At 39.4% G+C, this 12,957-nt stretch overlaps 1 protein-coding gene across 2 annotated transcripts in view; it reads left to right on the plus strand.

Annotated features, from left to right (window-relative positions):
* The window catches only part of ZNF704 (zinc finger protein 704), a gene marked incomplete at its 5' end in the record, with an annotated part of 112,449 nt that overhangs the window by 18,698 nt on the left and 80,794 nt on the right, over positions 1–12,957 (plus strand). For both annotated transcript variants that reach the window (XM_082312378.1, XM_082312379.1), the window contains one exon: positions 202–449. In XM_082312378.1, the coding sequence (XP_082168504.1) occupies positions 202–449 (248 nt within the window). The remainder of the gene's footprint in view (positions 1–201; positions 450–12,957) is intronic.

Below are 12,957 nucleotides of genomic sequence, written 5' to 3' on the forward strand. Positions count from 1 at the left end.
TGGACAAGAATTGCTTATTTTTCTGGATGGTCTTCAACACTGAGAAATTAATGGCAGCTTCAGAATTTATGAAGGGCAAAGAAATGGTATTCTCTGATTCGAAGAGCTAATTAGAAGTAAATGCCTGTGGGTATTGGGTTTTTCCCTCCTACATTTTAGGAGCATTAGACGAAAATTTAATAACTGCTTTTAATTTTACAGGCAGCCAGCATCAAGCGTGAAATGACCTTCACTGCATTTCAACAGGAGGATCTAAAAAGTGACATCAGTCGAAAACTGCCAGACCAACAGTTTCTCCTGTTCACCACAAAGGAGGAAGATTTAAAAACAGCAGAGACCAAAAAACCAAACAGAGCGCATGAGTATGAAAAGGAGAACACTCGTTCTGTTTGTCTTCTGGAACAGAAGCGCAAGGTTGTTTCTTCAAATATTGATGTGCCTCCAGCAAGGTAAGGAAGGTTGGGGGTTTTTGTTGTGTTTTGTTTTAAGCTTTTTTTTCCCCGCCTTTTTTTTGTTTAAGTGGAGTATTAGAATCAAGTCTGGTATGCAGTACAATGAACTGATAAGACTAGCATTCGTGTCCAAGGAGTCCAGTCAATCACAACTCCTTGAGGGACCTGCTAGAAAACTGAAAACACTAGTAGCAGAAACTGAGACCATCTGCAGTGTAGGACTTCGTATTGCTTTTGCCGTGTTTGTTTTTATCATGTGCTGCAACTGAGGTACTCCCAGAAGAGGACATGTCTTAACAGGAAAAGATTTGTTGACCCAGCTTCGCACCAAGAACTAATCTTCTAAATTAAACACAGAATCATCTTACCTACTAGCAATTTTTTTTATTGTTATTCTTATTTTTTGCTGTCATACCTGCAGCCACTTCATGCTCATGGGAGTGTGCAGTGACTTATGCTGCATAGTGAGGATGTAGTATCTTACATTCTGTTATATCCCTGTATAGGTATACAGCTGCGTCATAATGTGGTCTATGAAATGGGTTAATAGAAAAAAGTAGTGATGAAAGGCCAATGCAGGGAAATAAAATTTGTACAAAATGGGGATTTTGGTATTGCTTTTTCATTTGTTATTCCTTGAGGATCTGTTGTGAATGCACATAAATGTTTATGTCTTCAGCATTTGCATCTGGGCAGTTACACTTTAGTTATAAGCTATTTATATGGAATTATCTTGAGAAAAATAATTGTTCTTTAATCTGAGACTTGATGTATATCACAACAAGAAGTTCAAGGTTTATTTGTCTATTTTTTTCCTTCCTGATATTTAAGTGGAATAATAGTAAGAGAAGGAGAAACTGAGAATTTCATAGTGGCTAGTGATTTAAAGAGGAGGGCCTGGAACATACAGAGTAGAACCTTGAACTTTGGGGAAGGACTTCACCGTTTTGAGAGAGAAAGGGAATGACTCCTCTAGGAAATGCTGAACTTTAGTATAAAAGAAACATATCCAGTAATGCTAAGCAGATTCACTTGTATAAATGGTGAAAAAGTGACAACAAATCGGGTTTTTGCATTGCAAGATGACAAGTGCTTTTTCTTTTTTCTTTTTGTTATTTGTGATTTTGTCTTGGCATCAGTCTATCTGCAAATATTTTTTCTTAACTTGCCTGATAAATTCACTTGCATGTAATAGTCAGCGAAATGCTTTCTGAGTTTATAGTGCCACTTAAAAACCATGTAATCAAACTGGATGTTTTGTTGCTTTTTGGTTTGTTTGCTTTCTGAAAACCAACATAAACCAGCAGGTTCTGCCACATCAGCCAGAACAGGATGACCGTTGTTTTCCTCTGGCTCTCATAGATGACACTTGTGAAAACTGCAAAGTTCATGAGCATTTTGACAGGATTTCCGCCCCCCCCCCCCCCCCCCCCCCAATCTAGTAAAAAGCTATGCATTAAAAGCTTGAAAATGTTAGGATACTTATTTGAGATTTTAATCAGTAATCAATCCCGTAATGGCTGAGTGCCCTTCTCATTCATGCTTATATATCTCAAAGCAAATAGGATCATCAGAAAATTCAGGTCAGCAGGGATCTCAGGAAGTCACCTAGTCCAACCTCCTGCTCAAACCATATGTTAGCATTTCCATTTTACAATTCAGGCAGCTAAGGTACAGGATTTAAGTGCCTTTTTGTGTGGCTTCATGCAGGTAATCCACCTGAAGAAGGAGTTGAGCTCCCCTTTTCTGTAGCTGCAAGATCATCCTTCCTTGGAGGAATGGATATTTTTTCCCCAACAAGGTGGAAAAGAGAATGGCATCTTTAATGCCTTCTTAAGACTAACTGTGACACCAGTTGTGAGCTCAAGATACTTAAGATGATAGGAAATATGTTCATTTGCAAACATGTCTTCTAAAATTGTTCATTGTTCCTGTATTTTTTTGTGAACAGGTAAATGATCATATTATGTTGTTGCATGTTTTCAGACATTAGCAGAATTAGCGAATGAAGTAGGAAACAAACCTGGAGTCTAAATTTGGTAGTATGATAAACATCTTGGTCACTAGTGCTACTGTTCTGAGGACATTTAACTTTTTCTTTTAATCTGAGGTGATTTATTGGGCCATTCGTCCACATGGGACAGGAAGAGCGCTAAAACCTTTGCTTGGAGATCTTACTAAGTATTTGTTGTTGTAATGAGGGGAATGCCCAGTCTCTCTCCCCCTTCAGCACAGTTTGATGTTTTAAGTCATATTCTCTGAGAAGAGAGAGTCCAGGCATTTGATGTTCTCCTGCCTCTTTATAAGCCCCTTCCAGTCTTCTGTCTAGGAGTGTGCTGATGGGGTTGCGTGTTCCCCTGAGGTGAATTCCCCCCCTGTTCTCCTGGCAGGACTTGTTGGGTTGACTGTCTTCTCTGATGAGAACATCCATCCGCCTTTGCAGCTTGCTAATTGCCTTCACAGATTATTTGTCGTGTCCAATTGTGAACAGTCATCTTGAATTAATCAGATGATGTTTACAAAAGCGTGGGAGAAATAAGGAGTTTAATATGATCTTCAGTTTCTTATTGCTACATACACCCTCTTTAAAAAAACCTTTTGGCTATCATTTTGAAGTAGAAAAATGCTATGGAAATGAAGCTTGCTATTTATTTTGTTTTAAAACCTTAGTGGAGCTGAGAAGCTTACCCACTTTACTTCAGATGCCAAGGTAAAGGGTAACATTAGATTTTGCAGTATCCCACTAAACCCAGGACAATATGTAAGTGATTTTGAGACAGAAGTTTATCGTGTTGCAGAATCCTTATTAACAAGGGCATATGAGTATCTCTGCAAGAGCTCTGAAAAAGGGTCTGCAAAAGAGCTGGTAACACGGACAGGTGCACTTGACTTTGACCACAACATGAAACAAAGCTCATCCCATCTTATCTGTTTTTAAGTTTCTCAATGAATAAGAATGAAAATGTTTGCAAGGCACTGTATCCAAAATAACTAAGTTCAGAAAACACCAGCATGATAAATGTTGCTTCTGAGGCATTCAGCTGCAGGGCTTTTGTTATTGCTTACAGACTCTGAAATTTTAAAGATGTGAAAATATCTTAACTGAGTCCCTGGTGTTTCAGGTGATTGGTACTCAGATATGCTGAAATTACAGTAGATGGAATGGTGGAGCAGGGACAGGCTGGTGGCCGTCTCACGTGCACGTGCAGGAAAACGGGAGACTAATGGAAATCATGGACATCTGGAAAGAATTAATTAATACATCTAATTAATGAATACATCAATCTAATAATAATACAATGTAATTAATAGCCCAACTGTTACACACTTGCCTGGAGCATGGAAGGTGTGGGTTCAGGTTCTTTTGTTGTTGTATTTGGAGCAAAGACCTGAACTGGGGTCTCCAGTGCACAAGAGAGGTGTCTCAACCATCCAAGTCCTGGCCTATTCAAGGTGCTTCATAGGGCAGCTCTTTCAAGTAATGGTGTCAGGCTAAATGTAGCAGACCTGAAATATTTTATTACATGCAGGAGAATTTTAATACTGAAATTAAATTAAATTTTAAAGTTGATTGTTTATATTTTCTATTTCATCTTGCATAAATACTGCAGACGCTTCTCTCTATGTGCTGGAAGTGTCTATTGGATTAAAATAGGAGGAGACCATGACTTTTTCTTACTGATTTTTATGGTTTGGAATGCAAAAATGAAATGAGAGGTTAACAGCATTAAGTCTTTCCCTTTTCAGATTTCTTCATTTGGTCATTTTGAACAAGACTTACATGAGTTAAATAGCTTTCCTACTTCTGAAGCTCAGATGAGCATAAATGTTCAGCTTGAGTAGATCAATTATTTAAAATAATAAGGAAATTTGAACTCCTTACTTTCCCTTCAAATTTATTGGTAGTTCTGGTGCATAAAAGACCGCTGTCTTGGAGAAAGGGGTCTGACCACTCAACTATAAACTGCAATTATCTCTGAGAATTGAGATGTTACCTGTACAACAGAGGAGAATATGCTTTACGTTGACCTCCACTTCAAACATGAGTGATCAAACACAGCCCAGATCCCTAGGATCTGAGTAGTGAAAGGTCATTTTCTAAAAAGAGAGTGGTGTCACTGAGGGACTAATCGCCTTGTCTTGTGGGCAGAAGCAAGCACAGGTCTACCAGCGTTTCAGGCAGCTACGTCTATAGAGGTCAGATGTAATCAAAGATGTCCCCAGTAGGCAGTGGCATGGAAGTTAACAGAGGCTTTTTGCTCCTTCGTATTTTCATCAGTGACTTACCATAATGCACACTTACTCCCGAAGCAAGGCGACAAGAAAGATGAGAAGAAGCCTGAGCTGCTGATACGGTGGGTGTGAGGGTGTGGGTCATGATGCAGGGACCCAGTGCAGGTCAGGCATGCGGGGAACGGCTTCTGCCTCTTGGAGGGTGAGGATGGAAGGGTGGGCGATGGAGAGCAAGGGATGAAGTTTCCTTTTTTTTTTGAGTAAAATGTGAGAACAAATATCTGGAAACGGTGATGGGGTTAAAGGTCCTTTTAGGCACAAGTGTTTTGACCAGCTGTAGCTGGAAACCCTTCAAAACTTATATGCATTAGTGTCAGAAATGGTGTCCTTTCTGGTGTCCCAGAAGGGAGTAACTGGAAATATCCCAAAGGTTAAGAGAATTGAAGAAGGAACTAGGCAGGCATCGCTCGTACCCCTCTGATGGGTGGGAGTGTTTGAATAGTTTTGCTTTTGTTAACTTTTTGCTATATGACCTCAAAATATTGTGACATTTGTATTATTCCCTTGCCACATCATTCTCCTTTTTCCCCAGTCCTCCTGTACCCTGTCTTCTCTGAAAAAAAGAAGGAAACAAACTTTAACTTCCTAACTTTTTCTACATTAGGTTTGTGCTCTTGTAGGACAAGCCAAAGCTAAACCTCAGCTGCTTAAGCACTTCCTATAGTGTGAAAATAGCTATTGTGCAATAAAACCTTGTAGTTCCTGTGCCCTTCTGCTTCACTGCTATTAAGCATTTACCATGACGATAATATATTGGATTTTACTATCTTCTGTTTCTTCTATATAAAAAAAAGTTACTCAATTACTGTGAAATTACTTTTTATTCATGTACCTATACTTTATCTACTAATTAGTTTATAATGTAATGGAAGAATGTGTGAAATAATTGAAATAAAATAAATGAAATGTCTCTAGGAATTCTCTCCCCTGTTGCCTCTTTAGGTCCTTCTACAATAGCTACAGAAAACCGGAGCAAAATGAATTGCAGCTGTGCTTTCTGAACATCATTATAAAGGAACAGGATAGGCAGTGCTGCATTTTCATCCCTAAATGCTTTTCTTGCCTGGTCTCTCCAGGAACGTTGCTCTGGGCAGCTTTCTGATTAGAGAGTGTGGTGTTGATCCGTAAGGCCTGCTGGGCATGATTGATTATGCACTGTGCATTTCAATGGAAACATTTGCATGTTTTTATAGCCAAAACTCTCCAGGAGCCTGACTCCAAGATCAAAAGCAGTATCTGCTTAACTATGATGTCCTCACTAGGAGGACTTCCCAATCGACTCGCAGAGGGAGGAACCTGACGACCAAGTTGTGATTTGTGTTTATCCAGAGATGATGTTTACTCGGAGATTGTCTTCTGTGATGCTTCTCCATCTGTTTTAGAAGGCTTCGTAGTTCTCCTTGGGGGAGCTCCTTTCCTGTATCCCTTACAGTTTCAGCAGAGTAGATTGATGGGGCGATTTCAGAAGGCTTCAACTGTTTGTTGGCTGCTGAGGCTTTTCAGTCAAATGGGTGAAAACAAAAGGCCAAGAAACCAGGCTGTGCTTCAGATTTACTGACTGTAGCTCTTCTAGCCCAAAAGCACTTCATTGGGGTATGAGTTTTTCTCCAGGTTTTTTCAGCACCCTATAGGTTGAGTGCTCTTGTTTCTTAAGTTTTATTTTCTTGTGCATCCATGATAGTTAGAAACTTTGAAAATGGTTGCTTTTCATGTAATGAGAGTTACTCCCAGAGTCATTCCCATATTTCAGGGCTTCTGTAAAAATGTTGGTAGTTGGCAATACCATGCATTTAAAAGCAGCTTCTCCAAATATCCATACCAGCTAATTATTGAATATAAATCGTTGCTTTGTTTTGCTAGACTTCTTTAGTTAAATATGTGTGCAGCTTGATTGGATTTCACCCAAGCAGTCATTAGAGCTTGATTATGTTTAATATTGATGGTAAACTGCTAGTCATGGTCTGTTGCAAAAAGGTGTGGTGCCTTCTAGGATCTGACTGTTAATGGGAAAAAGAGGCTTATCCAAAGAAAAATCAGAGAATTGGTCTGTTAGCACATTTTGAAGTAAAAAATTATATATTTCTTGCTGCTGTTTTCTAATACTAAATTTTCCTTGCTTTCTAGAAGGACTGTATATGTGCTTTAAGCTCTAGGTGCCTTTGGTCTGCCTGCAGCATGCAAAAGTGGTGTAGCAGAAGCTTCTTTGAAAAACGTAGATTAAATTGCAAATAAAAACTCTGCAGGCAGCTACCGCAGAGCCAAACCCAGAACTCCAAAAGTCACCTTGCTCATTTAACTGGAATGTCATTTTCCAGATTACTTGCCTGGGTGTGCGGTACTGTTTGTTGCCATGATAGCTGAACCAGCTTCTCACAATGATGAGGGAGATGACAGCATTCGTGACAGCTTGCAAACTGTTGGAAACTCGCCTTTCAAGTGGTGAGATGGTTCAGGCCTCAAGAGTGCTGGGCAGCAGAGGACACACTTAGTAGGACTGTCCCATTCAAAGGGCGGCTGAACATAGGGATGGTTGAGCTTGTTATAAATAAGATTGGGTTTCATAGCCAGGTGGGGCATTAGCATTCAGAAGTCGGGCATTAGCATTCAGAAGTCCCCACTGCCAGAGAGCCGCAGCAATATGTTAGATAGGATCATTTGTTGAAAAAAGTGCAACATCCCCTGCTATAGAAAAATTTACTCTGAAAGTGTGCATAACGTATCTTTATTTTCCGGTGTCAGTTCCTCCATTTCTCTCCTTTGTGTTGTATTGTGTGCATATCTGAGAGCTTCGAGATACCTCGTACTTAACTGTATTACTGGCATTTCTACAACCATCATGTTCAATCAGTTGCAGCTTGTAGAGGAACCACTTATGTGACTAGCACAGTTTACTCTTTCATCACCAGTCTTAGATATGCTGACTGGCCTCTCCAGCAGGATTTTGCCAACATAATGTTCTTGTGGAAGTGTGAATTTTGGATGAGTTAACATTACTCCTGAGGTTTTTTTTCCCCAGTAATGTTCAAAGCAGGGGGAATATTAATCTCATGAATAAAGCAAAGTGCTTTTTCTCATTCTTTACTCATAACGTTTTGCATTTGATAGTGATTTTCACACAATTTGGTATAATGGCAACTACGTGTGGTTGTGGTCTTTGAGCCTGATTTACTATACTTGATCCTGTGAGAGCAGGATATGATTTAAGAGTGATGGACCTAGCAAGAATATGGATGAAGCTTACTGCTCATGAATAAGTGGCTTCCTGTTTGGTGGGGCTTTTTGTAGCAACTGGTCATCACACGGACCTCTTAGTTCTTTGTGCCTGGGTTTCCATTATTTTCAACTTTCACTCTGTCTTCTGATGTGTGCAGCAGTATTAATCTTAGGAGAGGGAACTTCTAACAAACACCAGCGGGTGACTTTAGCCATCTGGATTTTTAGCCAGTGTTATTGTCCAGTTTTTTAACTGTGGACTCGGCGTTCCCAGGGAATGAAATTCCAGTGAAAAATAAGAGCATGAGGATTTGATTATGCAGTTAAATGTGGTAATGGTAAGTTGTCCTACTGCCTGACATTGGAGTCTGTATTATTTTAGGTAATTATTATTTTCAAAAGAAGATTTTGCTTGTGCATGTATGCATATGTATACATATACGTATGCATATATATAAATATACATAAGTTTCCCATTTCTCTAGAAAATCCCGTATTCAAAGCACTGCTGAGAAAGATTTGTCCTCGTCTATAGAAGTATAACTACTTATCCTTAAAATCTTCTTCCACTGGTAGCCAAGACAAAAGGCTAAATAGTTTTATCTGTGTGGTGGAAGTTGCCAATGGACAATGATCTCATTACCAAGCAAATTTCAATGAATTCCTCTAATGTGGCGCAGAGGAAAAATGTGTCCTTAATCTGCAGCGACCATTAGGCGCTGGTTCTTGAAGAGCTGCATTCAGTCAGCATTGCTGCTTAATCTGTTAGCCATTGCTGTGAATGCACGGCTTGTTCTCAGCTCTTCAGTTCCCTTAAAAAATGGAGTGTAATTTCAAAACACTCTTCAACAGCAGGCAATATTCAATAAGAGTAATTTCTTTGTGGTTTGTGTTAGCTGTGGCACAAAAAAAATTCCTCTTGAAATGCCATCTGTGCTGAGAAAAAGAAAAAAGTCAATGGGTACATGGTTTATAACTTGTGTATCTGTGAAACGTGCAAGAATGGGTTACCATGTATATGGTTACATAGATTACATACATCATAGCTATGTTCATAGCTATAATTTTATTTAAATGCTATAAAATTAAAATATTCTAGTTTAGGCAGTGGTATTCAATGTTGTATCGTTGAGGTCAGGAAAGACACGGAGCTTGCCTTTCAGAGAGAAGCTGTATAACTGATTGTTATTTGTAAAATATTTTTAGAAATTTCTGTCTTAACTCCTTTAGCATCATTTCCATGAAAACATTCATTTTACACATTTTAAAAAAAGGAGGTAGAAAGAGTGACTTTTCTCCATTTATAGTAATATGCGTGCATTATGTGTATAAGAGCTTTTCAGTGTTTTGTTTGTATCCCTAAGACAACTACACTACAATGAAGACTCATCTAACCCTATTGCTTTTATGAGGTACGTAAAGTGTATAGTTGGTTTGTATTGATGAAAGGCTATTTTTAAGGTGCCTTTTATTAATCTCTATAAAGAAGATTTTCTAATCTATTATATTGGTTTATACGCATCTGAAATCTGTTTTGCCTATTACTACTACAGTTTTTGTGACAACAGGAGTATTGTCAAAGGATGGAGGACTTAATCACTTTGAATTATCAATATCTAGATTAGGACTTGTATGTAAATTAGATTTTTTTAACAGGTAATTTTTATTCGGAGCAGAACCACATCTTCTTGTGGTTTTAGTCATTTGCATGGTTTAGTATAAGCTGCAACTCTTCCTTTTTTACTCCCTGATCGTTTTGGGAAAGTGGTGGAAGGGAAGTGTTGCTAGATACACAAGGTCTGCACGAAGCAGCTACGATTTCTGATAAGTTGCTGGTCTTTCCAAATCAAATATCCTTTGACTTTGTTACTGAAGCAGCACCCGATGGCATTGTATTGCATCGGTCGTGTACTGCACATGACCTGCCGCGTGGCTTTTGTTCCCTAGGGAAAGAGTAGTTCCATACCCGGCTGAATGGCTGCTTTTTGGAAGGTTGCAAGAGTTAACCTGTTGTGTTCAATGTATTTGTAATACATACTGAATGACTAGTTCACAGGTTTTTTTGAACCAAAAATAAAAAATAGTTTTTGTTCTTCAAGTACACTAGTCAAGCTCACTACGTAAGGAGTTTTGCGATTTTGCCTGGGTCTGTATTTTAAATTCTGCCACAGGAATTCCCACAGGTGATCTGATACTGCCTCTGACAAGTAACCTTGCGCCATCTGTGCTTGGTACCCAGTGAACAGAACAGAGGTAGTAGCATCTTCAGTGGACCAGGAGGAAGTTGTGCGTGAAACGTGAACTTCTACTACTAGCGGTCCCAGCAAAGAAAGCACATTGCAGAGTACCTTGCTCTTCCATCCGTAGCATAAAAGATGAAATGAGATGACACATTTTTGCTAAAATATTTAACATTCCCGAGGAAATGTATGTTTACACTTTGTATAGAACCAACATTTAGAAACATAACTTCATTCTCATCTGGGGATAAAACATTCACTGTTAGTGGGTGTGTATGTGAAATGGTTTGTTTGATAACCACATCTTCAAAATAGCCTCCTTGGGGAACTGAGGGAAAAAGTATAGAATAACATTGCCAGAATATAGTAGCAGACTGTTTCTTTTCTTTAATTATACATTACACTAAATTCTAGGTATCGGAGAGTTGTCTTTGCTTCTCTACAGGAGCATACCAGAAACCCACATGTGGCTGGACACTTGAGCTGTGTTATCCTATGGAAATAGTTGTCCTCTGCAGTGTCAACATTGGCATACTGCCCTGAGGCTGCTACCGTATTGACACACGGATGTTTTTAGTAATAGCAATATTCTAGATGATAAACGGAGTCAATAGCCAATTGATGCTTTTAATAAGTTATTCTCATACTGTAATATTGTTGCTCCTCATTTGATCTGGTTTGTTACCCAAAACTTAATGTCCTGGCCATTTCTTTGAGGAGGGACAGAGGGTGATATTTCTGCCAGCAGCAGATGTACCATCATGATCAGCTTTATAATGAGGTAAAGCCTGTGTTTAGGTCATGCTTTCCTCAGGAAAACCCCCGTTAAAGTACTTTGTAGTCTTTTACTTAGTTTTGTGTATGAAGGACATTCTTCATCCCATAGTGTGTTTGCAAACTTAAGCTCCTTCCTGTGTCTGTCTGCTTTCCCCCTTTATCTTAATTTGGATTATTGCTTTTGTTTTCACCTTGAGTGTCTGATTCGTTCCTCCCTTGAAGCTGAGACAGGCAGTGAAGTAAGATTTAAAAAAAGGATTTAGGACTTTCCCGTATACATACACACAGTGCCACGTACTGTGTGGAGCGGGAAGCACTGTGCGCCTGATGGCTTGGTGCGAGGCGGTTCCTCACCTGGCTGGGCAACGAGGAAAAAGATGCCAAAGAGGATGTGCTGGGCCTATTTTGATATTTCTTTCTAATGAAAAGTGCCTGTGAAGAAAGGTTTGATACCACTTCCTGATAAGTCTGTGCCAATGATTTAGAAAGAATATTTTGGCTGCTTTTTCCTAGCTTAACTCCTGAGAACTGCAACCTGAAGTCATGGATCTTTGTTTTGTTAATGTCCTCCTGGATGAAATGATTTGGCCTTCCCTCTTCCCTCTTCCCTCTTCCCTCTTCCCTCTTCCCTCTTCCCTCTTCCCTCTTCCCTCTTCCCTCTTCCCTCTTCCCTCTTCCCTCTTCCCTCTTCCCTCTTCCCTCTTCCCTCTTCCCTCTTCCCTCTTCCCTCTTCCCTCTTCCCTCTTCCCTCTCTAAATTGGCAGTAGCGGGGCTATTAGTATGGGGCGTGCTCATGCTATCTCTTGTTTCTCAATGTTGCTTAGTTTATTTTACATAGTGGTGGGTGCTTTTATAGGGTTCCCCACGCCCTTGGCTCCAAGATTACAGATGTGTAATTCTCATAGTGAGTGCAGAGTAGCCATTAAATACTATTTTTTATGTATATACATACACATACGCATGTATATATAATTAGAGCGTAAGCATGTGTTTGTGTGACATACTTGTGCACTCATCTCTGATATCCTGAGAAATATCTTGCTGATATTTAACCTTTCTAAACTAGTGTTTCTACTTCTGGTACCTAGCAAGAGTACTTTTAGATCACAGGAATAACAATAACAGCAGTAGTAGAAATCTAATCGATGTTGAAAGCCCTTTAAAACATGTCACATAAAAAGGCTTGTGGTTACACTTATTTATATTTTGTGGTATGTATTTTGTGATGATGTTGACAGAAGTTCAAAGTATTACAAAGGAAGATACGTTACTATCTCTTGCTAATCTCTGAAGCAAATATATGCAGGGGAATGCAGCAATTTTGTCTTTTTATTACATTTTGATCTGAGTAAGAAGCTTGGAGAGAAAATCTACATTGAATGTATAATACAGGTCTTGCTAAAATAAACTGGATATGTACTACACTTAGAATAAATCATTAACATTAAAGCAGTACAAAACCAAGCTTTCACATCTTAAATTAAGACATAATGTGTAACATTAACAAATATGGCTTGTATTGGTCCTACAGATAGAAGCTTTGAATTACATTATGCAGCAAATGTTCTTAGTTATCTTTGGGCATTTTTTTTTTCTTGGGATTTTTTTTTTTTTTTTTTTTTTGGCAACCTGTTGTGCAGACGGTCCAAACTGTTCACAGTATTAATTGAGTTGCCTGTCATTATTATGGCAGAGGAATTGGAGAGGCAGCATATCTGTGGTGGAGAGCTGGATTTACGAGCCAGGGAAAAATGTGGTTGCTGTGAAAGAAACCATGAGGGGTTAGTGGATGTCCCACGTACCAGCGCTGCCCATCACGGCTGAGGTTTCCTTCTGTGAGACAACGACTGAGGTCTCAGCAGCTGCCGCCCCTCAGCATCGTGGCTGCAGCTGCGCCTCCACATCGGTAGATGCTGTCCTCATTTCACCCGTGAAATCCCCCCCAGGTGGAGGGGACTGCTCGGGTACAGCTGAGGAGACCT

This window comes from Platalea leucorodia, assembly GCF_965183815.1.
Source record: "Platalea leucorodia genome assembly, chromosome: 1".
NCBI classification, from domain to species: Eukaryota; Metazoa; Chordata; class Aves; order Pelecaniformes; family Threskiornithidae; genus Platalea; species Platalea leucorodia.